This window comes from Dryobates pubescens, chromosome 21 (genome assembly GCF_014839835.1).
Source record: "Dryobates pubescens isolate bDryPub1 chromosome 21, bDryPub1.pri, whole genome shotgun sequence".
In the NCBI taxonomy this organism is placed as follows: domain Eukaryota; kingdom Metazoa; phylum Chordata; class Aves; order Piciformes; family Picidae; genus Dryobates; species Dryobates pubescens.
Window position 1 is genome coordinate 16,398,907 of NC_071632.1, and position 27,520 is coordinate 16,426,426.

The 27,520-nt window shown below is 40.4% G+C and overlaps 1 protein-coding gene across 1 annotated transcript in view; it reads right to left on the reverse strand.

The window, feature by feature from the left end:
* Nucleotides 1–5,709: 5,709 nt before the first annotated feature.
* The window catches only part of LOC104302321 (sodium channel protein type 5 subunit alpha-like), a 33,043-nt gene continuing 11,232 nt past the window's right edge, over nt 5,710–27,520 (reverse strand). The window contains exons 12-25 of the mRNA XM_054171274.1: nt 25,794–26,032; nt 25,542–25,694; nt 24,190–24,543; nt 23,030–23,482; nt 21,284–21,395; nt 19,980–20,134; nt 18,136–18,334; nt 17,202–17,299; nt 15,676–15,930; nt 13,575–13,628; nt 11,934–12,075; nt 8,924–9,024; nt 7,911–8,175; nt 5,710–6,863 (exon numbers count right to left, since the gene is read on the reverse strand). Coding sequence (XP_054027249.1) covers nt 5,710–6,863; nt 7,911–8,175; nt 8,924–9,024; nt 11,934–12,075; nt 13,575–13,628; nt 15,676–15,930; nt 17,202–17,299; nt 18,136–18,334; nt 19,980–20,134; nt 21,284–21,395; nt 23,030–23,482; nt 24,190–24,543; nt 25,542–25,694; nt 25,794–26,032 — 3,734 coding nt within the window. The remainder of the gene's footprint in view (nt 6,864–7,910; nt 8,176–8,923; nt 9,025–11,933; nt 12,076–13,574; nt 13,629–15,675; nt 15,931–17,201; nt 17,300–18,135; nt 18,335–19,979; nt 20,135–21,283; nt 21,396–23,029; nt 23,483–24,189; nt 24,544–25,541; nt 25,695–25,793; nt 26,033–27,520) is intronic.

Genomic DNA, 27,520 nt, shown 5'->3' on the forward strand with positions numbered 1-27,520 from the left:
ACCTAGACTTTGTTTCATCACTCATCCCACCCTCATCTTTTAAAACTAAACCAAGAGCTTTGTGTTTGTGGGAACTGAAAGGTCAATTTGTGGTGATGGAAAGGTCAAAGAGACCTTCTCCTGCTACTGGAATGTGTTATGTTCTAAGCGTCTGTGCTATGTCAGCCCCAAGTATTTTTGTGTCAAAATAATGTAAAGGCCAGGGGAAACAATAACCTGAAATAACATCAGTGCACATGTAAATGCATAAATTTGGTGTCTTTTTCCCCCAGTAAATCAAATGTCCTGTAGCTGGGGCCACACTTTTCTGTTATTTTATCAGCACCTTCATTCTTATTTACTTACAAGAACACAAAGCCTTTTTGGGTACCAGACACAAAACACATCCAACACTAGGTATTTAGAGGCTGGTTTCATTATCATATCTTAACCATAACATTTTTATCCTGCAGCTTCTTGCAGGACATAAACCATAATGAAACGAATGCTGAAGAGGAAACAAAAAAGGTGGAAAGAGAAAAGGCAAGGCGGAAAAGGAAGTGCTTGTGTTGATCTACAAGTTTCCTACAGCATCTTATTCAGTTACTGAAACAGAATTCAGTTTCTTTTTCAGTGAGGAAAGCTGATGTTTGATGTAAAGGATCTTTTCCTTTGAAAATAAAATCATCAGTCTATAATATCAGAACTGGTGCTTCAGGTAGGGATGGATTTTTAGAGTAGCAACATCTGACACTATTACACACACAAAAAAAAGAGGACTTACTAACAACCATTACTTTGGTTAAATACTTGATTTTTTTTTTGTGTGTGTTTGGGCCATAGAGACTCTGGCTAAAAATTCCAGGAAAACATTAAATGGATAGTGTTAATAGCTGGGTTTGATGGCATCCCAAAATCTTGACAATATTGGGATTTATGGGCACGTGCAAGCCTACTTCCACTCTTACAACACTGGGCAACCATAAGACTGTCTGATTAATTGGGGGGCATATATCACTTATAACACTGCTGAGTCTTCTGGGCAGAGCAGACCTTCCTATGAGATTCCTGGGGATTTAATTTTCTTCCTAGAGTCTGTGGACAGCCCTAAACTTTTCTGTTTGCTGTGGTAGAAGACTTGGGAGTTCAGCTTCGCATTTAGTAGGACTGGCAGCAGCAAAAAGCCAGCAGCACTGTATACCTATATGCTCCTCAACACCATGAAAAGATGGAGTAAGATAGAAGCCTTACAGGAAGGATGGAATGACATTTGGTTATGGAGAAAAGCTGGTTTACTAAGTCACCTTCAGAAATCCAGAAAGTGTCTTGTGAGGAAATGGCTTATTGCTCCAGAGACATTTTCAGTGATCTCCTGAAAGATGAGCACTGTTTAAGCAGTGGCCACAAAGCCAGATTTGAACCATTGCATTTTCCAGTGAGAAATGGCTCATTAGACAGGGTGGGCTGTTAGATCACGAGCAGGGCCATGATGTGGCACTTAGAAATAAAAGCCTCTGCCAATCAAGGCCATTGTTTCTCCCTTACTACAGCTGGATGTAGTATTCACATCCACTAATCAGCATCATCAAACCAGGATCTGTGGAGATAGATTCCTCTTCGTATATATTATTCATGGCATGCTATAAAACATTATGAAGTTGTTTTAATTGCACTGCAATTAAAATACCTGTTTCTGTGTACATAGAGAAACATACAAAATGTATAACCTTCAATGAAGAAAGCTGTTGTTACTGTCTCTATAACCATTAAGATGAGTGAATGGCTTCTAAAATGGTCATTTTTCTTTTAGCATTGCCCCACCTTTAACAACTAGAAAAGCCTTTCCCTAAATGTTTGGTCATTTATATCCTTGGCTGAGGAGAATTGCAGAAAGAACAGCTATGCCTGGCTGGCAAAGTCCAACAGCCTCTGTCCAGATTCTTTGAGATATTCCATGCATGAAGAATGCTTAATACCAGATTTGCTTCTATGAGGGTTTTTGATCTAGCAGAGTGACACACAATATGCTGAAATCAGAATACACATTTAAGGTTACACTTTGGAAAACACACCAATTGCAATATGCAGTTCAACCACAATACCAACGGGATCTCTGTCACCATCTCTATAATGCGCTCACCACCATCGCGCTGGACATCCCCAGCCACCAGGGAGAAGTGTATGGGTTGTAGCAGCTCACACCCATTGCTCTCTTTGCAATTCTTTTGTTAGTTGTTCTTTCTTTTTTTACATTCTCTGTTGGGCTGAGCCACATATACCTTTCCCCTATAATGTTCTTGCCAACTTTAATGAGACACTCCCTTTTCATGAACTCAGGAAGAAAACTTTACCCCACCAGCAGATCCACTCAGCTGTTGGTATAGTCCCTTGATCCACTCAGTTGTTGACAGCTGTTCATCTGAAACAAATGCCACCCTTGGCTTCCCTTTGTGTTGAGACAAACTGGCTTCCCTTGCAACAGCTATTGGTTATCAGTTGCCTCCTACCTTGTCCCCTGTGCTTCTGGGGCACATTACCCTTGCTCAGCCCCTGTAAGGCTTTCCCTATTTTAAGGCTTTATTGGGCAGTCCTGCAGGAAGAAAGTACTTTTGTCTCAGACTGCAAGTGGGGTAAGTGTAGAAAACTGAGTTGGGCAATAGCAGTTTAAGAAAAAGATTCTCTTTTGGCAGTCAGGTATATCTGTGCAACTCATGATGCACATCTGTGCAACTCATCATGCACATCTGTGCAGCTCATCATGCACACAATGAAAAAAATATGGACATAATAATCGAAATAACTGAGACAAATGTTGATTTTTAAAAACAACTTCTATTTTATTTGGTATAGCATTCAGTTTGATACATCTTTTTAAGCATTTATTAGGGAGTGTGTGATAGGATGAGGGGTAAGGGTTTCAAAGTGAAGGAGGGTAGATGAGGTTTTAGGAAGAAATTCTTTACTGTCAGGGTGATGAAGCACAGGAGGAGGTTGCCTGGAGGAGCTGTGGATGGCCCATCCCTGCAAGTGTTCAAAGACAGGCTGGAAGGGGCAACCTGATCTACTGGCAGGTGTCTATGTCTGTGGCAGGGGAGTTGGAAAAAGATTATCTTTAAGTTCCCTTCCAACCCATACCCTTCTGTGATTCTATGACTTTCTATTCATCTCGCTGTCTGTGTTATTACTCCAGCCAGAGCCGTACAACGAAACAGAAAACTGAAGTACTAGTGTGAAATCTTTGCTGATGAATTCTAGAGACTATGCTAAGAATGGCAGCATAGTACTATTAAAATACTACCTCCAGTTCTACTCCCTCCAAGAAGGGTATGAATACATAAAAGAGAAATTACATAAGAGCCAATCTTACCCGTGGCTCGTTTCTCTCAGTGTTTGGGCAGCAAGGTAGGGTGCCTGCTGGTTTAAGTTTAACCTATGAATCTTTGAATGCTCCTGTGTAATTCCATCTTCCCTGGAACCTGGTGAGAAAAGGAAACTGCATTGCCCTCAATTTGCCCAGAACTCCAGCATCCTACATTAAGATAATGACTATTATCAAAAGCAGCCTGGCATCTCTTGCCTTAGCTCCATGGAACCACAGAGCAGACAACTGCGATGGATTTGCCCAAACAGCTATACTTTCCTGAGGGGCTGCCAAAACATCTCTATTGCCCTTTCAAAAGTCTCTGTAGATCAATAAAACCACTTACTAAGTTGATGCCTTCACTTATTTTCTCTGGAACTGGCAAATAGCCTAAACTTGTACCACCACATTCAGCTTTGAAACCATTCAATGTCTTTATCTGAATACTTATGATGGATGGGGCTGCTGAAGAAACAGTTGTAGAAGTTAGAGGACTCAAAATTTAGCTCCTGGGGTGGACAAATGAGAAATCTCTTGTTAGTTTGCATTAATTTGTCACTCTATCATAGAGAGAGACTAGAACCACGTGGGTCTAGGCTGGTCAGTGTCTTCTTACATCAAGTTCTGAATTTCAAGGACATGGATGCCACAGCATGTCCTGGCAATTTCTTCCAAAATTGATGCTACTATTTTCTAAGTCATTTGCAATTAATTTAATACCTCCATGCTCAAGTGTGCGAGCGCGAGATCAATTTCACATTGGCCACATCCTAAAACGCAGTAAATGCTGCCATCTAATGGCCTTCGAGCAGTGAACAGAAGCTGTCGGCTCCTTCCAGCTCAGAGCAAGTTTCACCTCAAAAGCACCACTGGGCTCCACAGACACAAAAGAAATCCAAGCTGGCTAGAATGTCTTAAACAGACCCACCAAGCATCTCTCCATCCCTCTGTCATACACTGCTGACGCTTAGTGCAAATTTCTGAGTTATCCTAAGAGGTCTGCACACCACCTGGGACAATTTTGTTCTAAACAGAAGCTGGTTCTGGAAGTAACAAAGCTAGTTCAAATTGCACTGCACCTGAACTCTTTTATCTCTCAGCATTTGTTTGCCTTTATTTGTGCTTCAAATAGCTTCAGTGTGCCTATATCTGCCTTATTTTAATAGCATTTAACAAGGAAATGAGAGTAACAACTGGTTATGTGTTGTACTAAACTGAGGATAGCCCTTAAAAACAGACAAAAATGCATTAAGCATCTGAACTCTTTATTGAAGAATCATAAACAGCCCTTTTAGTAGTTCTGAGGCCACAATGACACTTCACCTGACCAACTTAAACTAGGAAAAAAAAACCCAGTAAAAGTAATCTTAATACACATAATTCGTACATGTTTCTTGTTTTTCAGCACCAATGAAATAAATACTTCCATTAACTTTAACAAATGTTGTCCCACAAGATAGAATGGAATGGAATGGAATGGAATGGAATGGAATGGAATGGAATGGAATAGAATAGAATAGAATAGAATAGAATAGAATAGAATAGACCAGGTTGGAAAACATATACCATGAATTCCCTTTCAGATCACTAGGTAATACTTTCTTATGACAGTAGGATGAAGTAAGTACATTGATGACATTTTATGTACAAGAACTCTTTAGATTTTCTGGAAACAATACCTGTCAGGCAACAACCTTTGATTTTGGTGACTATTATTATCATCATTTTCATACATTGAAACAACAACAAGACCTATATACAGCTTTTAAGCACGGGCACATGAGGTTGGGACATTAAATCCATTTGGGTGCACATGGAAAGACACCTCACCATTTTCAAGCACAAATTCATCCAAAGGCACTGGGAGGAAGATGATCCCAAGCAACACAGAAAGTAGTGGCTGATTGTATTCAGGTGTCTTGAGTGAGACCTTTTTTTACAGACAATGCAGGAATTATTTGATTTTGCTACCAGTTTTGCACACCAGGCTGTATCTCTAAAGAGCTATGCATGGTTCTACAGCCTTCTGCACTGTGCATCATATTACAGTTGCAACTGATCTTTCACAGATTTCTTCTGTAAACACAGAAATAGGAAGCAATACCCCCCCAAAAAAATGACAAGTGTGAAAAACTAACTCACCTATTCTAGTAGTTGAGGGGGGGGATAAAAAAATCCATGGTTTCATTTTCCTTTCATATTTATGACATGGTTGCACCAATCTTGTTTTAAGGAGCATTGGCAAAACTGAACAACCACAACACCTGAAGGTTCTAAATTTAGAACAGTACTTCTGAAATAGAAATATTTCCTCCATCTGAACATAACTGCTACTGGCTTAAACAAAAATGCTGCAGCCTGGGGCAACCTTATGTGCCCACGTTGGTATCGCTGTCTGTTTCAACAATGCCATCATAACATAAAGGGAGAGATATGGAAGATGCAGTCCGTGATTTGTCTAGCTTCCTACCACTGTATTCATTAGGCATTGATGCAATGAGACTTTCCCTCTCACGTGTTCCTTCTTCAAAGTCAGGGCTGCTGTAACGTTTCTGAGGGTGTAAGAGAGATTTGTTCTTAAAGGAACGTTGCACCAAATACCTCCTGAAGGCCCTCTGAATAACAAGAGCTGATACCTCCTCTTGTTTTCTTTTAAGAGTAGTGGTAATTGGATTGTAAGAAATTTTAGATGGATTGGAAGCCATAAATTTTTCTTCCATGTGCAATTCAAGACCATCTAAATCTCCAGACTCTCCCAAGACCCTTTTGGTGAAGGCAAGCAAGATATCCAAGCAGTGGATCTTATCTCCACTAACTATAGGGAGGTCCATGGATATGAGCTGAATTTTATTAGGCTTTGGAATGCGTAAAGGTTCTGACAGAGCATCTGCAAAGTCTGGGAGAGCAGAATATTCAATAAACTGTGTTGCCTGAGGATCAAATTTTCCCCAGGTTTCATAAAACATATCAAAGTCATCCTCACAAAGAGGATCAGTGCTTTCTTCAGTGGCAACACTGAAGTTCTCTAAAATGACAGCTATGTACATATTTACAACAATGAGAAATGATATGATGACGTAGCTTACAAAGAATAAAATGCCCACCCCCCTATTTGTGCAATTGTTTCTCTGTTCATTTGTTAAATTCAAGTTGGGAGCACATGAATTAGAGCTTTTCAACACAGGGACCAGAAGACTATCCCAGCCAGCTGATGTTGTAATTTGGAAGAGACAGAGCATGCTGCTGTCAAAGGTTTGAAAGTTGAAGAGGTTGTCGATCCCACCTTCCCAGCCAACACAGGCAAAGTTTGCCATGCCCACAATGGCATAAATGAACATGACCAGGAAAAGCAAAAGGCCAATGTTGAAGAGTGCAGGGAGAGACATCAGCAGTGCAAAAAGGAGAGTCCGGATTCCTCTAGCTCTTCGAATTAACCTCAGGATTCGGCCAATTCGTGCCAAACGAAAAATTCTCAGGAGTGTAGGAGAGAAGAATCTTTTAAAGGCTTCAGAAAGTCCAATACCTTTGAAATGAAAGAGAAAGCAAAATGTAGTCAAGCCATACCAGCAAAATTCCCTATCTACATCCACTTTGTTATATTCTGTTCTTCTACAGGCCTGAGAGACACACTGCGTGCAAGGCTTTCATTGATGCCCATTACTTGAACAACATCAGAGAAGAGCAAGAAGAAAACAAAGGAAAATTGTCTTGCACTATTTATCCTCCCTCCATTACACCTCATTCTATGATTCTACAATCAGAGGAGTGACAGAGTAGTAATGTGAATGATCACGAACAGAAGATTTAAGAAGTCAGCAATTTTCTGGCTTGCATGGGACAGCAAAGGGATGGTGTGCTTAGGGATGAAGCAGAGAGATCAGGTTTTCTTTTCTGGCATTTATTCTATGGCATAACCTGAGCCCAAGTAGGAAGCACAGATCAAGCAGTGTGCCAGAAACAGAGGCTGTGTATGACCCTTTGTAGAGGAAATGATAAGCATGTAGCAAAACCAGTTTTGATAAGATTTTTTTCACAGTCACAAAGAGTAGCCCAGGTTTTAAACTGTGCTGAGCAACTGAATTTTGCTAAGCTTTCTAAATCAGCCCTCAGGATCTTACTTTTGTTTTTTTAGAAGAAAGTCCTGAAAAATGGAATACATCTTTCCCATTTTTCATACAAATGTATTTTTAACCTGAGCTTACTTTTACTTGGGAAACAACAGTTGGTGTGATTACATGTAAGTCAAAAGCATAACAAAGTCAGACAGTTTAAGCACAGTAACTTACAATATATGTTACTGCATTAAATTCCCATCCTTACTGAATAAAACTCTGCTTCACACCTAGGCACAGAATCCTTTTACTATCCCATGCAACCCAGAAAAATACCTCTTAGCACTCTGAAAAAAATATAAGGGAAAACAAAAATCCATCATTTTAGAACAAATCACGTAGCATATGGTTTGGAAAAGTACAGTGAATCTGGAATTTGTTCACCAGACACATGTAAGTGGTTATTTTATACTGAAATTTAGCTCAGATTACCTGAGCTCATAAAGATTGATACTTACTAACTAGTGAAAGGACCACAACAGCTAAATCAAATATGTTCCAGCCACTGGTGAAGAAGTATTGCCTTAAGGCTAGTATCTTGATGACACATTCTGCAGTAAATACTGCCACAAAAAAATAGTTGATTTTATTCAGAACCTTCCTGACGTCCTCCTGGTTAATTTCTGCCATCATAACAACCATGTTTAGACAGATGAAGATCACAATGGTAATGTCAAATGCTTTGTGTGATACTACATCAAACAGTAGTCCTTGGAATGCATTCTGTGGAGAGAAGAAGAACTGGTTAATGCTACTTCTAAGACTCATGCTACATTCAAATATTAATCGGTAATATGTGCTTAGAAATAGAACTCAAGAGGATATAAATTTAACTGCAAGCTACTAGAAGCATTGTTAGGTGACTTCTTTAGACCTACAAAGAAAACAGTACTTGGCTAAGTATTTTCAGGTATCATGCAACCACATTTTATACAGCAGGAAAACACTCAGAGCCCATTGTGATTGCTCCTTTAATAGATTAATAATACTTGGTGAAGCAGATATTTCAGAATAAGCAATTCTAATTAAAATGTCATAAGCAAGGAAAACTCTGAATAGCTGCTGTGTGAAAACAAGCCTGGAATTAAATTTAAGAAACTATAATAACTAAAGCAGAAGATTAGGAGGAAATAGCAGCCACGGGCCATTATCACCTGCAGTAATCCAACCAAGCTGAAGCAATATCACGTAACTTAACCGACCAAGATCACACTGTGAATATCAAATACTGAATATGAACCTTTATGGATAGGTTGTACAATTGAATGGCTGATAAACAGAGAGGAAATTTCCTCAACTGACACCCACATAGACTGTATTAGATGAAATCAAGAAAATGAGAGTAAAATGTAAATACTATGCTGAGTGAGAAAGATGATGGTCTCTAACGTGAAGCTTATTTCCAGTGGCCTGGCTACTGGAAATCATCACCTTTATATCTCCTACCATATTCTACTAAAGATGTTCTCACCAATGGTCTTGGGATGGGTTTTTGAGGTTTCTTGGATCCAAGTTTCTTCAGGGCATTATAGTATTTTTTCTGTTCCTCGGTCAAAAATAGATCTTTTCCACCTAAGTAAAGAAAATTGTCATTCAGCTGAAGTTTAAGCAGTCAGTTGAATGAACACCACCAATTGCAAATAAAAACAAAACAAAACAAAACAAAGTTAAAGCTGTCATGACTGGGATCTATGAGAGCACAGAGACACAGTCTCAAACTGCACCAGGGCAAGTTTAGGCTGGAGGTAAGGAGAAAGTTCTTCACAGAGTTGTTAGCCGTTGGAATGTGCTGCCCAGGGAGGTGGTGGAGTCACCATCCACTGGAGTTGTTCAAAAAGGGATTGGACTTGGCACTTGAAGCCATGGTTTAGTAGTCATGAGGTCTTGGGTGACAGGTTGGACTTGATGATCTTTGAGGTCTTTTCCAACCTTTTTGATTCTATGATTCTATGAAAATGCCTTCACAATTTCTCTTTTCCCCCTTTTCTTTGAAAAGATGTACTGCAAAAAGCTGCTCAGGGTGTGACCATGAAAGTGTAGTCTAGGCAGTGCTCCTCAAGTCAGTTTCCTGACCTGTGACAGCCTTTCTGAAGTTTTACACATCTATTTCATATTTTTTAAATGACCCAGGACTCATTAACAATTAGAATAATTTCAATCTATATTTCTGGGAAAAGTAGGAACAGAAATGCATTGCTGGGCAAATAAACAGAGGATTATGAATAAGCACTTTAGGATTAAATTCGACACGTTGTGGGGTGGAGGTCCTGATTACAAATTTCTGGTGCTCATTACCATCTACACCACCTGAATTGCTTAGCAATCACTTTGAACTGAGTATTCAGCAGAAACCACTCATCATAAAAGCACTGAATGATTAGCACTTTGTGAAACACACTCTAAGTTCTGTTCTGCACTTTGGCAGAATCGCTCTGTCAAGACCTCTTAAACTCAGTTTCATTTCACTACATGGCATCTCATTGAAAATCCCCAAGAAGTGGCAAAGAAATTAGCAAGGAAAAAAATGGCTAATTACAGCATGCACTGGGAAAAGCTGTTATGTTCACATCAGCTTCTAGCAAGTGTTCAGACTCATAAACTACTTAACCAGCATAGTTTCTGTCTGTTGGGATTATTATAATTTCCTTTTATAACAAAGTCCCAATTAGAGTGAAGCTGGACTGTTGTTCCTCAGCCCTTACACATCCTTGCTCTGTTCAGATGCAGAGGGCAGAGTAACTTCTGGTGGGCCTTATTTCTACCTATCTCTACCAAGGGCATTCATTCTTCGACACGTGGTGCATAAGTCAGCCTATGGAAACAATAAATGGCTCCTAAAGAGATTCTGTCTTCCCAATGTGAACCTTGAAATTGTAAACCTGGTGTTGGGAATCTGCTTTTGTGGCATTTTTTTAATGAGTAAGATGCTAATTTGTTTTGAGACTTCCAAGTGGATTAACTGACTCAATTTCTCACGATATTCTGGATATTTAAGCCCCTAAATGGATCAGGGAGAAAACTCAATTGACAAACAAACTTGGCAGAGAGAAGCAGGACTATGCCAGGGAATGTTGACTGTTGCTTTCATTTTATTATTGCATTTTCCATTCTGAGATTTTTGCCTGATTAAAAAGAACAGAGAATCTTAACAATCATGAGAAGTGTAAGCAGTCAGTGCTTCATGGGCTTTAGGAAGGTTTTACATTTCTAAATGGCCTCTTCCTGGGGCCTCAATGCAGAAAGTTTTAAATTCATCCTTTGCTTCATAAATATGGAAAGGATGAGTGCCAAGAGGATGGGGTTAGGCTCTTCTCAGTGATGCCCAATGATAGGACAAGGGACAATGGGTGGAAGTTGATGCTTAGGAAGTTCCATGGAAACATGTGGAAAAAAATTTTCACTGTGAGGGTGACAGAACACTGGAGCAGGCTGCCCAGGGGGGCTGTGGAGTCTCCCTCTCTGGAGACATTCAAAATCTGCCTGGATGCAATCCTGTGTGATCTACTCTAGGTGATCCTGCTCTGGCAGGGGGGGTTGGACTGGATCATCTTTTGAGGTCCCTTCCAACCCCTCACATTCTGTGATTCATTGTCAGGAAAAGGTAGTTTTAGAAGAAGCTTTGATTAACAAGATCTTTTCAAGCTTCTTCACCAGGAAAGCAATGGCTGCCTCTTCCATGAGCAATAGTGGGGGGTTGATTATCGTTATCACATTTGTTAGGTGTTTACTCACAGCCAAAAAGACTGCTCTCCAAAGTAAATCTTCAAAGCAGAAGAACACCAATCCATGCTCTTGTAGGAAAGTCTAAATAACCTTTTTTTTAGCTTCTTTTTTCTAAAACTACCCTCTTCTTCCTCCCCACCCTCCCACTTGGAACAAATGAAGGCCTTGGCATGAGAACAGGATTCACATGGAAATTACTGAAAGCTTGGTATCTAAACATTCTTTTCAAAACTTGGTAGGATAGGATAGGATAGGATAGGATAGGATAGGATAGGATAGGATAGGATAGGATAGGATAGGATAGGATAGACCAGACCAGGTTGGAAAAGACCTTTGAGATCATCGAGTCTAACCTATCATCCAACACTATCTAATCAACTAAACCATGGCACCAAGCACCCCATCCAGTCTCTTCCTAAACACCTCCAGTGATGGTGACTCCACCACCTCCCTGGGCAGCCCATTCCAAAGGCAAATCACACTTTCTACGAAGAACTTCTTCCTAACATCCAGCCTAAATCTCCCCTGGTGCAGCTTGAGACTGTGTCCTCTTGTTCTGGTGCTGGGTGCCTGGGAGAAGAGACCAAACCCCACCTGGCTACAACCTCCCTTCAGGTAGTTGGAGACAGCATCTAAACATTATTTTAAATTGCTCCAGTCAAACAGTTATCTGAGTATGTTACACATCTAGAAGTCAAACCAGCATTCACATAATCAAATTGGGATTAGAAGAGAGCCTGAATTAGCTTATGTGGTACTTATCTTTTTCCTTTGTTGGTTAAAATTGCTGATAACCACTCCAATGAAAAGGTTCAGCATGAAGAACGATCCAAAAATAATGAAAATCACAAAATACACATACATGGCTAAGAATGCTTCAAACTTTGGCTGTTCATCCACCTGTTAAAAAGAATAATCAGCATTAAAATGATGTTGGTATAAAACAGATAATCACAGGTATGTAATTTCCAGTTTATAATAGCAAATCTTTTTATTGTCAGGAGGCATAAATTATTTCATTCTAACCTTTATTTGAAGTACAAGTTGAACAAATATCTTGTTCTGTCCTGCTGATGAAGATAATTACAAACAAAGATATATAGCCAAATCCAGCTCTAGCAAATTCTTATCTAATAAGAATCACAGAATCACAGAATCATCAAGGTTAGAAGAGACCTCAAAGATCATCAAGTCCAACCTGTCACCACAGACCTCATGACTAAACCATGGCACCCAGTGCCATGTCCAATCCCCTCTTGAACACTTCCAGGGATGGTGACTCCACCACCTCCCTGGGCAGCACATTCCAAGGGCTAACAACTCTCTCAGTGAAGAACTTTCTCCTCACCTCCAGCCTCAATGTCCCCTGGCGCAGTTTGAGACTGTGTCCTCTTGTCCTGGTGCTGGTTGCCTGGGAGAAGAGACCAACCCCCTCCTGGCTACAAGCACCCTTCAGGGAGTTGTAGTCAGCAATAAGGTCTCCCCTGAGCCTCCTCTTCTCCAGGCTAAACAATCCCAGCTCCCTCAGCCTCTCCTCATAGGGCTTGTGCTTGAGGCCTCTCCCCAGCCTCATTGCCCTTCCCTGGACACATTCAAGAGCCTCAATGTCCTTCTTAAACTGAGGGGCCCAGAACTGGACAATCAGAAGTCATGCTTTGAATGCCTAGATTAGAAAAGCAGCTCAGCCAAAGCATAATGGTGAAACACCATCCCCTTGAATGCTTTCCCAGAGAACTTTTAAAAGGCCACCTCACTATGACCAGTCCTACAAGGAGGTCTCTTTTTAATCAGCAACTATTTCACTACATTCAGGAGAAGAGCACTTAAAGGAAAAAAGGAAAATTCATATTAAATAAAACATTTTTAAAAAAAAAAGTTTAAACACACTGTACTGGTGAGAGAGTGAGGAGCAGCACGTGGAAATGGGGAAGAAATGATGATGATGTCAAATAGAAATGACTGCTGGGGATGCATGCCATTGTAATGCTACAATGCTACACATGTGAAAAAGAAGGACATTTGCTTCAGAGGCACAATCCTTTCAAGAATTCTGAATTCTCTTCCCAGAACAGACTTGTCCAAAACTAGCAACATCCTGTCCAAAGCTAGCAACATCCTGTCCCAAACTAGCAACATCCTGTCCCAAACTAGCAACATCCTGTCCTCTGCATTCTCGATACCATAGGGTTTCTTGTGCGGTGTCATTCTATTTCCATCATTTTTCTTTCCTCTAAGCCCCAGCTCTTTGGTACCCCAAGGATTATTGCTTCACTGCACAGTTTGATGCAATCACCTGCTTGTATTTTTGACTTGATATTGCAAACAAAGCTGGAAAATTAATTGTGTGGATAGAAAGAGTCAGAAGGGAAAAGAACTAAAATTTCACTGTAGTGACATACCCCACGTGAATCCACTGCTGCATACATAATATCCATCCAACCTTTAAAAGTTGCCTGAAAAAAAAAATGCATTGCTTAGGTTATTGTAACTTAAATATATATATATATTTAACTTAAATACATATATATGTAACTTAAATATATATATATATATAATTAATTAGGTAGAGCTAATATGAATGTATTGAGAAGTGTGTAAAACTGAGCAGTGTGCAATAAAAAATGTCTGAAGATATGCTTGGAGATATTCAGTGAAGCTTAGTAAGGAATAAAAAAAACCTAACCAAACAATTCCTGGAAATAAAATTTAAAAATAAAATAAACTGTAAAAATTCACAGGAATTCTGTGAAACAGTTTTTAGTGTTAACTCCAGTGAGAATGAAGCAGTAGAAGTTTTGGCTAGCAACTATATCCCAAACTGATAAAACCACTTTCTAAGAAAAGAGCAACCAATTCACTGAATCACAGAATCACCAAGGTTGGAAGAGACCTCAAAGATCATCAAGTCCAACCTGTCACCCAACACCTCATGACTAAACCATGGCACCAAGTGCCACGTCCAATCCCCTCTTGAACACCTCCAGGGATGATGATTCCACCACCTCCCTGGGCAGCACGTTCCAAGGGCTAACAACTCTCTGTGAAGAACTCTCTCCTCACCTCGAGCTTAAACGTCCCCTGGCACAGCTTGAGACTGTGTCCTCTTGTCCTAGTGCTGGTTGCCTGGGAGAAGAGACAAACCCCCTCCTGGCTGCAGCCTCCCTTCAGGTAGTTGTAGACAGCAATAAGGTCTCCCCTGAGCCTCCTCATCTTCTCCAGGCTAAACAACCCCAGCTCCCTCAGCCTCTCCTCATAGGGCTTGTGCCCTAGTCCTCTCCCCAGCCTCGTTGCCCTTCCCTGGACATGTTCAAGTGTCTCAATGTCCTTCTGAGGGGCCCAGAACTGGACACAGCTCTCAAGGTGTGGCCTAACCAGTGTGGAGTACAGGGGCACAATGACTTCCCTGCTCCTGCTGGCCATACTATTCTTGATGCATGCCAGGTTGCCATTGGCCTTCTTGGCCACTTAGGCACACTGCTGGCTCGTGTTCAGACAGAATCACAGAATCACCAAGGTTGGAAGAGACCTCAAAGATCATCAAGTCCAACCCTTCCTGCCATCTTTAGGAGGTCTGAGAATTATAGAACTCAGGGCAATGAACTTCATCTAGCAAAGATACAGGGATAACAGCCACTTTAACAAATACCTTTCTCTCCTTTGTTGTGCTATTAGGGAGATTTATACAATAGGAGAAAATATATAGAAACAGAAACAAACTGCATCACACTTTTTCACCCACATTGAACTAACTTCTACTGAAGAAGTTGAGAATAACCTTAAATCTGGTAACATGCAAACTATTTTAGACTTAGGGTTTTAACAAAGCAAAACTGACATGCTATGAAACACAGTTCTTGATTTTAACACAAGGCTGCATGTGCTCAAGTGTTCTTTAGGAGGAACAGAGCCTCTTACAGACAACAAAAATACTTATGGAATCTGAAAAAAAAAAAAATAGCCCCTATTTCAGTGCAATAAACAGAAGTACAGTGGGCTCACAGAATCACAGAACCAGCCAGGCTGGCAGAGACCTCCAAGATCATCAAGTCCAACTGATCACTCAACTCTATCTAATCAACTAGACCATGGCACTAAGTGCCTCATCCAGGCTTTGCTTAAACACCTCCAGGGACATTGACCCCATCACTGACCTGGGCAGCCCATTCCAAAGGGCAATCTCTCTTTCTCTGAAGAACTTCTTTCTAAGATCAAGCCTAAACATCCCCCTCAACTCATTTGCTAGAAGGAAAGAAAATTGCCCACTGGAATGGGCTGCCTGAGGAGGTGGTGGGGTCGCCGTCGCTGGGGGTGTTCAGGACGAGGCTTGACAAGATGCTCGGTTGCATGGTTTAGTTGATTGGGTAGTGTTGGATGATAGGTTGGACATGATGATCTCGAAGGTCTCTTCCAACCTGGTTTATTCTATTCTATTCTATTCTATTCTATTCTATTCTATTCTATTCTATTCTATTCTATTCAGCATGTTTTTGTACAACTTACCACTTGGAGGAGAGCCAAGTACCCCATCCCAACATTATCAAAGTTTACATCACTGTTTGTCCAGCTTCCATTGTAGGCAGCACAATCAGCTGTGGTATTAATTTTTTTGATATCTTCATTCTGGAGTGTGCATTTGAAAAATTTTTTTGCAAGCAGTTTTACTCCTGCAATGTTAAACAGGAGCCAGAAGACAACACAGACGAGCAAAACATTCAGGATTGAGGGGATAGCTCCCAATAGTGCATTCACAACAACCTTCAGTAAAAAAAAGAAGGAAAGAAAAGAATGAATTATTCACATTCAGTAGAACACCTTTGCAGAAAACCACTTAGTTTACCTTCTGTAACTCTTGCAGATTTTCACTCATATAAAACTAGTAAATGATAAATGTAAAGGCAGCATTCAGCCCAACTTCAAGCTTCTCTTAACATGTAAGTCTGTGGTATCTATACTGTCTTTTTTAGGGAGGAAGTAAAACAAATGGCAACCGGAATCACCCTTGGGTCTAAGAAATACATCACGTTATGAGTCTGCAGCATCTGTGGGATCTGAAAATCAGGTTTAGGGGAATGGGTTGTGTAATCTGCATTTACTGCAATATCATAAAGAACCCTCTCTTTCCTCTTGAAGGGGGTTTGTAAGAGAATGGCTTGCTCTCCATAGCAAAATGAACCTCACTCAATGACCACTGTCTGCATGCTGCATAAGGTAGAGAAGTTTGGCTTGCAGAAGACTGAGTTGTTTTGGTCAGTAGTTTCCCTTCATTTAAGCTTGCCTGAGGACAAGGTGAATGCAAACCCATGACAAGATTTAATGCATTTCTGTTCCAGAAATGGTACCAGTGAAAACAGGATTCCAGCTTTTGGTGTCTCTGCTGGCGATGTCAAAGGATGTGACACAAGCAGTGATAAGAACTTTCCTTTGTGAATCCAGCACATTTGATGCTGACAGGCAGGATTATGCTTATTGCAAGTGGGGAATTGAGGACTATATTTCTTTTCACCATTTTTCACTATTTTGTGAGGCATAGTGTAAATCTCTCTGGAATTGTTTCAATCCTATCATTATGAGAAAATTCTGAGCCTTTTCTCCTAGCCTTGGATAATATTTGTACATTGGAATCACACAGAACAAAGCACATTGGAAATGACCTCTGAAGACCAGCTGTACCAACACAGACCAAGTTTCTTGGCACCTTGGCCAGTCAAGTTCTGAATTTTTACAAGGGTGATGATTCAACAACCTCTCTGGACAACCTCTTGCAATACTATGTGCTCATACTGCCATCTTTTTTCCCCCCAGATAGCTAATTGGAATGTCCTTCACAGCCAGCACATTTGCTCTCATTTTCTCACTATGGACCTATGAGAAAACTGTGAAAGTGCTAGGTCTTATTTCAAAATAGCAATTATAAGATGCAAGTAGGCAGGCAGTCTTGAACAATCTTAATGCCAAAGTCCCAAAACATGAGATTCAAGTTGTAGTTTTCACAAAAATGCACACACCCCCCCCACCTATATCCTCACCTTGATCCCTTCAAATCTTGACAGAGCTCGGAGAGGCCTCAATGCTCTAAGTGTCCTGAGAGACTTCAGGGCACTCCCAGAGGAACACGGTGATGGGTCTTTGGAAACACTACTTAATCCCCAGGAAAGAAGTGACAGCTGTGTTCATTGAATTAAAATTGAGATTATTAGATAATAGATGAAAATGTCTTTGCTTGTGTCAGTAGACAGTCACAGGCTGATTGTCACAGTAGCTTTGACCAGTAACTTCAATTAAGGAAATGCACATTTGAAGTTATCATAACAGAACTTTACCTCATTCTTTCCTAGTATTTAAAAAAAAATAATGTAATTCTTTCATTCTAATTTGAAACACTTTTTTTCCTCTCTTTTTTCTTCCCCCTCACTTTTTTTCCCCCCCAGTGGGGTTAGACTAGATGACATTTGGAGGTCCCTTCCAGTGCATACTATTCTATGATTCCATAAATTTTTCTGGTTGGAAGCAAAACATTTTTCCAACAGCACTTTTCCATTCCCTTTACCATCTATATTTCTTCTCCTTTAAAGAAGCAATTTTACTTTATGTTTGTTTCTTAATGCTGGAGCTGCCAACAGCTCCAGCCTAAACTTCCCCTGGTGCAGTCTGAGACTGTGTCCTCTTGTTCTGGTGCTGGTTGCCTGGGAGAAGAGACCAACCCCCTCCTGGCTACAACCTCCCTTCAGGTAGTTGTAGACAGCAATAAGGTCTCCCCTGAGCCCCCTCACCAGTCTGGTTGCTCTCCTCTGGACCCGCTCCAGCACCTCAATATCAATTCCCTTTAGGATCTTCTGTTTATTACTGACAATTTCCATTTCCATTTGTCCTAAACTCTCTTTGGATTGCATGTTTTTCCAGCACTTGGAAACTGCCTTTTACACTTGATCAGATTTCACATGTAGCTCTCTGTATAGAAACTACCAAAATTCCAAGCTGTACTTACACATACAATGATGAAGTCCAGCCAACACCAGGCATTGGTGAAATAACTGCGCAAGCCATAAGCTACCCACTTCAGAAGCATCTCCAGCAAAAAGATGTAGGTGAATATCCTGTCAGCATACTCCAGGACAATTCTCACTCTTTCCCTCTTATGCAGGTGAATGTCTTCAAATGTCTGGAATTCAGGATGCAATTTCAAAGCCAGTTTGAATAGTTTCATGGAAAACTATCTTTGAACAGTAATACAATTTGGCTTGCTATAACCATTTTATATTGAAATGATGGGCAACCACCACTTAGTTTTACACTTAGTAGTAAAAACCTAAGCTGTCCAATAAGTACAATCTCATTTTGAGTTTAGCTGAAAAAAAATAACATGTTTTCAGTTGTTTACACTCAGCATTTCCCCTCAAAATATCTGATGAAGGTCAGATGTGCCACCCAAAATGCACACAGAACAGGTTTTATTTGGAAAATTCTAGCATCTACACTTTCATACTAGTGGGTTATGTTCTTTTTGCACTGTATCAATGTTTTATGCTAACAAATGCAGTTGACTGAGTGACCATGCTTTGAAAACAAATATAGCCAATGTAAACGAATAAATGTCTTGATATAATCAGAGTAGGAACATGATATTAAGTCACTACCAGTTTGCAACCATCTTTAATTTCAGGTTCTGAGCATCTTAATGCTTGGATGACTTTAAATCTAAAGTTTTGCTGAGCAGTCTGTATGCTTTACATATTTAGTAGTACTTTTATTAAGTTTTCCAGAGCCCCTGGTTTAGCTTCCTAATGAAGCACACTAGCAGTGTGTGAAGAACCATATTCCATGAAGAGCTAAGACTATGATTCCACACATTTAAGTATCTTATCCAATTCAGGGAGAATCTTATCTTTTATAAGGGATATGTTTGATACACTTTTGCATCTTGCTGATGAAAGGAATGTGAGAGTAAAGGAAATAAATTCTATATAGCAATATTGAATAGAATAGAGCAGAGTAGAGTAGAGTAGAGTAGAGTAGAGTAGAGTAGAGTAGAATAGAATAGAATTGAATGGAATTGAATGGAATTGAATGGAATTGAATCTTGCATGGTTGCCTATGAATCACTGATCATATGCCCCATGAGGACAAGTGAGGAGGCACTGTTACATTTTTGAAGGACAATAGAGGACCCTTTTAGCATTTTCTTAAGAGTCTCTAAACCAGCAGGGTGATAGGGCCTCCTGGGAAGCACTTCAACATTGCCTTTCTAGGAGTCACATCTTGCAAGAAGGGAGAAGGGAGGATATGGGCTTAATGACAGAATAGAATAGAATAGAATAGAATAGAATAGAATAGAATAGAATAGAATAGAATAGAATAGAATAGAATAGAATAGACCAGACCAGGTTGGAAGACACCTTTGAGATCATCATGTCCAACCTATCATCCAGCACCATCTAATCAACTAAACCATGGCACCAAGCACCCCATCAAGTCTCCTCCTAAACACCTCCAGTGACGGTGACTCCACCATCTCCCTGGGGTTGGAAGGGACTTCAAGGGTCATCCAGTTCCAACCCTCACACTAGATCAGGTTGCTCAGAGCCACATCCAGCCTGGCCTTAACACCCTCCAGGGATGAGGCATCTACTGCCTCCCCGGGCAACCTGTTCCAGTGTCTCACCACCCTCAAGGGGAATTCCTTCCTAACATCCAATCTGAATCTACCCATCTCTACTTTCTTTTTTTCCTTTACTGGATAGTTGTGAGTTTTTTTGTCCTTTACTGATAAAGAACAATTCAAAACTGAGAAATAAAAGTGAATTTACCAATGCTGCGCTGCTCAATATTATCATAAAAATGATAAAATTTTCAAACCAGCTATGCTTAACAATTCTGTAGCAGGTTTTCCTAAATCTCCACCAAGTTCTGCCAGGAAACTTAGTGACATCCACTGCACAACACGGGCAACATTCAGCACAACCTTGAAAAGAGAAAGAACAGCATTTTAGTTCTGTGGTAAGCGTGGAGACATGGAACCTAAAAGAGTGTAAGGCATCTTAAATTGAGCTTCTACAGGCTAAACAAAGAATTTGCTGGTTTACCTCTGGGGTGATACTATGGCTGAAACAAGCTTTAAAAAACCCCAACAACAGCAACCCCCCCAAAAAAGGGTACAAAATTTGTAGATGATTATAATCTCTTGTGATAGAGCAACTCATGAATGGGAAAAGAGAAGCTTGTGCCCCAAAACCCCTTGAAGGGACAAACCCCCCCATTGCTTCTCTCTAAAAGACTTTCTTGTTTTGTTTTCTGCATTTATTCTTTTTGGTTGGAAAAATATATAATACCATACCAGTGGTTCAGGAAATGTTTGGGGTTTTTTACGGATTATTCCACTTGAATATTGGTTCAGTAAATGTTTGGGGTTTTTTACTGATTATTCCACTTGAATATTGCACTGCAGAGAAGCTAGAACTAGATTCTCTGATCACTGTTTTGTATCCCAAACATTTCCTCATTAATCTGTAAAAGCAGAAGGATTGAACTATGAGAGTCAATGGACTCTAAAGAGCCATTTAGGCAATCAGCAGTAGGTGTCCATGTCAGAATGAGCTGCACATTCCTCTGAATTCCTTTATTGACTGGATATTCATCCACTGTATTGGGTGCTCAGACAAATTCAGCTGAAGTGCCATTTAAGATACCAGATATCAACATGCATATCCTAACTGACCTCTAGCTGCCTCTTCAGAAGTGCTTTGAGTGCCCTTGCTCATGTACTAATACCTGCAGTCTAATGCCTCAGTTCAAGACCGAATCACACTCCAAAGATAGCATTTTGTTGCCTAAACACAGGAGTTTAGAACCATTTTAGGTCTCTTCAGATACCCTGCAGCTTCTGTGACAGTTCAAGCATCTCACAATACTAAAAGCCTGTGTTCAGGCATCCTAACCCTGCTCTGTTTCTGTGCTAGCTACAGGTATATTTAACTGAGTTTTTATACATATAAACAAGTGTCTCAAGGTGTTTCTGCCTATTTGGAAATGTTCCAATCAGATCTCTTTGAACACTGGTTCATTTCTCTGTGTGTGATTCAGTGTCACTGCAATATATAATACAATTTCTTACTTTCTCCAAAACAGTCCTTAGGTGGGTGTGACTTTTTAGGCTGGGAAAACACCTCCAGAAGAGAAACTGGATCCACAGTGCTGGCTTCAGAATAGCTACCAGAATCACACTTCTGCACAAAAGAAGGGCAAAGAAGATAACTTATTTGCTTTTCATGATTAAGGCTACTAAATAAGGCTTATTACTTGTTTTCTGACAAAAAAAAAACCCCACTAAAAATAATCTGCAGCATATAAATGATCTTCATGTTGCTGAACTACCAAAATAAAGTTACAAATAATAGGACAGAAAAGGCTGTGGCAATTTTCAGCTCCAGCATATTCCACCAGCTGATAGAAGTTGCAATTACCTCTTTCTGCTCTTTCTTTGGGTGTGTTTCTGAAAAACCACTAACAGTTTCAGAAGTCCCAGAAATCAGACTGAAACCACTTGAGCTCTGGCACTGTTCTCTGCGTCTTAAGCTGTCTCTCTGCATGAAAAAAAATGTAAAACAATTGATTTCCCATATTTTTGTTCACAAGTCTAAATTCTTTATCAGAATCTAAAGCATCCACAAAATGCAGCATGTTTGCCTTTTTGCAACTAATTAAATGCTATCCCTAAAAGCTATGTAAATGAAGGGTTTCTTATTTCACATCCTGTGGAAATGTATCATTGCTCAAAGTCTACATTCATCCCACTGGTGGATTCCTGCATCCAGATCACTAAGTTCTGATGAACTGGCTCAGTATCAACTTTTGCAGCTGGACCTCAACAGTCTCATGTTTCTAGTTACAGGTGGAAGAACTAAGTGACCCCACTCAGCTCTCAGCCCTTTTTCTACCACGGATTCCAAACAATGTCAAATTCTATTGCATCAGGGAAAGGATTTCTGCCACCAAATGCTGGTAGGCAACATATTTCAAACAGCCACAAATGATCCTAAAGGGATCAGCAGTTTCTGCTTCTTTGAGAATTTGTCCAAAGATATTCCACTGGCACTGGTTAGGCCACAACTTGAGCACTGTGTCCAGTTCTGGGCCCCTCAGTTTAGGAAAGATGTTGAGTTGCTGGAATGTGTCCAGGGAAGGGCAACAAAGCTGGGGAGGGGTTTGGAGCACAAGCCTTATGAGGAGAGGCTGAGGGAGCTGGGGTTGTTTAGCCTAAAGAAGAGGAGGCTCAGGGGAGACCTCATTGCTGTCTACAACTACCTGAAGGGAGGTTGTAGACAGGTGAGGGTTGGTCTCTTCTCCCAGGCAGCCAGCACTAGAACAAGAGGACACAGTCTCAAGCTGTGCCAGGGGAGGTTTAGGCTGGATGTTAGGAAGAAGTTCTTCAAAGAAAGAGTGATTGACCATTGGAATAGGCTGCCTGGGGAGGTGGTGGAGTCACCATCGCTGAAGATGTTTGGGAAGAGACTTGATGGGGTGCTTGGTGCCGTGGTTTAGTTAATTAGATATTGTTGGATGATATGTTGGACTCCATCTCAAAGGTCTTTTCTAACCTGGTTAATTCTGTTCTGTTCTATTCTATTCTATTCTATTCTATTCTATTCTATTCTATTCTATGACCCAAGCCACAGAAAATGGCTCTTGACAATCCACCTAGGACCCTGATAATCCATCCACAAATACCACTTCCTTTTGATGCTACTGCCATGGCATCATACTAGGAAGGGAGGGAAAACATTCAGTCTTGAGTCTTCAAGATTCTATTTACACATGCAAGTTGCAGTAATTTTTTTTTCAAATATTAGTAATCCCTTACCTGTTTTCCATAGTCTGTTTCTGTGCATGCACTGTGCTTATCATCACCTTCATCTGTGCAAGTCTCTGGGGCTTCAATGGGAACACAGGTACTACGGCTCCTTAAAAATCCTCCATATTTCCTTGTTGTTGAGGAACTCTCTTCACTATTGCAATAGTCAACGTCAAAACAACTGTTGTCTACCTCCTTTCTGATATCTGTCATGGCATAGTTACCGCTCTCCATGTCTTTGGCAGCAATCCTCCCCAAAGTCTTCCTTTTGGCGGTCGTTTTGTGCCGTTGTTTCATTATTTTGCCACAATGATCACAAATTCTGTCTTTCACTGACTGCAGGCCCTTGTAAATCTGTGCAATGGCAATCTGACATTTGGTCTTTTGCCCAGTTTCCTCTTGTCCCATCGAGGAGTCAGTACTGAAGGAACTCAGCAGCAAGGCAATGAATAGGTTGAGAACCTTAAAAGAGTTAAAGTAAGTTGAGGAAGCTGCTGCTAGAGGCAAAGACATTTGAGAAAACCTAACTAAGATTTTAAAAAGTAAAAGTCTTACTTTCATCAACCACTGCAATGAAATTATTTACTATCACAGTGCAATATAAATATAGCATGACATGGGTCCTGGAAGGAATGGCAGGACAAAAAGGAAATGAGGTATATCAGATATATCTTCACCTGTTCTGATGTTCATAATGTACAAGGAGGTAGATAGATTGTAAAAAAAGGCAAAGATAGCTTTTAATGTCATTAATCATCAAAAAGGATCTAGTACAGACCAAGAAAACAAGCAACATCAGATTGATAACGCACATAGACATTAGATCTGATTCATCTGACATACACAAGAATATCTGGGTGCTCAGCTGAGCCTAGTAACACACAGGAGGTAGAAATCAGACACCAAACTATCAAAAGCATGGCACTTCTGCACTCTGGGGAGAAGGAATAACTTTGTGTATTGTTCTTAGCACCTGCCTGTTGTGTGAGAAAGAGAAAGAAAGGGGAAAAGAGGGGGAAAAAAGACAGAAGGAAAACATGTATTAACATCCAAAAGAGAGTAAAATGGGAATACTCTTCAAATGACAAAGTTTGCCTGGGAACAAAAAAAACAGATGCCAGTATATCTGGGTGCAGCCAGTAGGAACTGAAAAGTAGCTTGAAACTCACCACCAGGTTTCCTATCACCAGGACTAGCAAGAAAATGGGAAGACACAGCCCTTTTCCAGCCACTTCCATGCATTCCCACATGGTTTCAATCCATTCTCCACATAATATTCGGAATATAATCAGGAATGAATGACAAAAGTCTTTCATATGCCAGCGCATATTCCCATCAGTGCTTATTCTCAACCAATTAGTCTCATAGTAAGTGCCCAAAACCTGCTTTCCTACTACAGCAAAAATAAATACAGTGATAATCAAAACCAGAGTGAGGTTACCCAGAGCACCAACTGAGTTCAGAATTATTTTCATAAGAGTATTTAAGGCTGGCCAGGACTTTGCCAATTTGAAGATCCTGAGCTGCAAGCAAAAGACAAGAGAACAACATGAGTGGCAAAGACTGAATAGATAGCACAGCACACATAAAAGCCAGACCCTGTACTTATCATGCTAGCTTCACTTCAGTAACATCATCATAACATTCCTCCCATAGTAAAGTTTTCAGTTGTTTTGACCTAAAACAGATGGTTGAATGATACTGAGAACAGAAGACTGCTAAAGGACCTCTCACCCAGCAGACTTAAAATAGGGTCTGTACCCTCATGATTAAAAAGGACATTTTTTAGTCATTTAAGCATTCAGGGCAGTTAAAATCTCCCAGTCATGGCACCCAAGATAAAACAGACTTCAGCTGAATTTCTAGATTTGATGACTCTGAGAAGCTACAAAGAATGTTAGAAATAGTTATCAAATTTACTATTCTAAATACACACTAAAAATGTAAGAAAAAAAAGGTAACATTATACACAGACACCTCAGAGCTAGTCTTCTATTTCCCTAAGACAGAGGAAACCCTTGAAGAGACCTCAAGGCCAAGTCTAAGCCTTGAGGAATGCTATATTATTTAACAAATCTCAAGTCCAAAGGAAAAGCTGCAAAGAAACCTTTGCTATCCTTCAGCTCATAAAAACACTCAGGTAGTATGTTTTTGTAACTGTGAAATGTAGTTGAGCAGGGCCACTGTGCAGATCTAACAGAACCAGTGAACCCTCTGCTAAGTCAGATCTCCAAGGCATTGCACTGTGCCAGAGGATTTGCAGTCTCCAACATACACAGTATAATAAACTGTGTTTGTATTAAACTGTGCATGTATTAGTATTAAAGTATTCTTTAATAGTCATTTCATGTTCATTCTAATTAACATTCACGTTGGCTTACTATTTACTAACAAAGAGTACTGGTTTAACACATTCACCAGGAAAATAATTTGAGGGTATTTCACTACAAACTTTTACAAATCTGTGCAACACATGAGCTTTTTATTTATTTTATTTAAAAAAAGACAAAGAAATAATTACCAGCCTGAAAGCTGACAGATTTTCTTGAAAGCTTATTAGGCCAATCATAACAACTATGCTGTCAAAAATATTCCACTTTTGCTGGAAATAGTTGTAAGGATCCAGAGCAATGATTTTCAAGACCATTTCTGCTGTAAAAATCAGGGTGAAGACCTGAAAAGAGAAGAATGAAATTCAGCAAAAGGTCACTCAAGAAGCATGTCTGCTTGTGGGTTACAACTCCACACTCATCCTCCCATAGACCTCATTTACCTTGTCACTTATATAGATCATGGTTTTGTAATCAGACTGCAGGTCGGGGTGCTCCAAAGCCATGAAGAAGGTATTGACAATAATGCAAACCATGATTAGGAGATCAACAAATGGATCCAAAATTACCAATTTCACCTTCTCTTTAATTGCTCTCCAGCATGGACAACAATTCCAAATCAAATACTTTCGAGCAAAACGTGTCCAAAACGAAGGGCATTTCAGTTTTGACTCTTGCAGTTCTAAATGACAAGAAGGGAAGGTGGCACAGGAATAATTTTATGTGGGATACCATAGTGTGGAGAGAAAAGAAAAAAACCAAACCAAGCAATACAAAACAAAACAACATCACACACACACACAAACCCCAAACCAAACCAAACAACATCAACAAAACCCCCACCCAAAACAAACCAAAGAGCAGTCATAGAAAAGATTGAAAAGAAAAATCAGTTTTCTTTGAGCAGAATGGCATCATCAAAATGAATTTGTTTTACTCCTACACAATCTAATCACAAGCTATTTAAGTGTCACCCTTCAATGAACCTCAGAAGTACAGAAATAAATGGAATTACCCTCCTCCATGTTTATTCTACTATCAAAGGATGATAAAGGATCTACATAAGGAGAAATAACTGTCTGGGAAATTGATGACTTGTTTTCTGTGGGGTGCTTCTGCACAGTCACAGATGCAGCATGGATAAAATGAAGAAGGGCACCCCTTATATCTTTATGTCCATTGCTGAGGATAGAGTTGTCAGGTAAGTCATGCTGGAAGGGACCTCAGGAGATCTCTGGTACAACATCCTCCTCAAAGCAGAGTCTGCCATGGTAATATCAGAGACTGCATAACCTGTTCCTCTGTCTGACTACCCTCATGGTGAAAGCTTCTCCTTACACACAGTTTGAAGCTCTCTCTGTTGTCTCGTCTTCCTACTGTGCACCATTGTGATGAACCCAGCTCCATCTCTTTGATAACATCTTCCTACACACTGGAAGGGGAGCATTATTTTCCTCTCAACACCTTCTTTCTAGGCTGCACCAGTCCAGCACTGGGTAAGCGCTCCAGCCCCTGACTCGGTGACTCTCTACTGAACCCTCTGTACTTTTTCTACTGGGAGGGCCTGGAGGTGGGGTGGGAAACTGGGCATAGTTTGTGGTCTAGCAAGTGCTTAATAAAGGGTAATAATCACCTATCTCCTGGCTATTCTTCTTTTAATATAGTCCAGGATATTGGTGCTGGCTCAGCTCACTGCCCATAGGGACCCACAAGATCTTTCCTGCAGAGCTGCTTCTCAGACCCAGCTTCCAGCCTGTATTGTTGCAAGAGGTTCCTGCAGATATGCAGAAGTTTATCTTTGTTCTGGTTGAATTTTCATAAGGTTCCTGTTGGCCCATTCCTGCAGCCTAAGTCCCTCTAGATGGCAGCCCTTACCTCTGGTGTACCAAGTGGTTCCCCCTCAGTTTGATGTTATGTACAAAATTCATGAATAAGCCCTTCGTTGCCTCCTCCAGGTCATTTAGGACATGATGTGTCCTAGGATGTGCCCCTGTGGTACCCCATTAGTTACATGTCTCCAAGTAGAATCCAACCTCTTCACCAGACACTCAAAGCCCAAACATCCACCCATTATTTTGTCCACCTGGATGTGCACCTATGCAGACCCTAACACTCTAGCTTGGATGAAAAAAATGCTGTATGAGACAGTGCAGAAAGCCTTGCTGAAGTC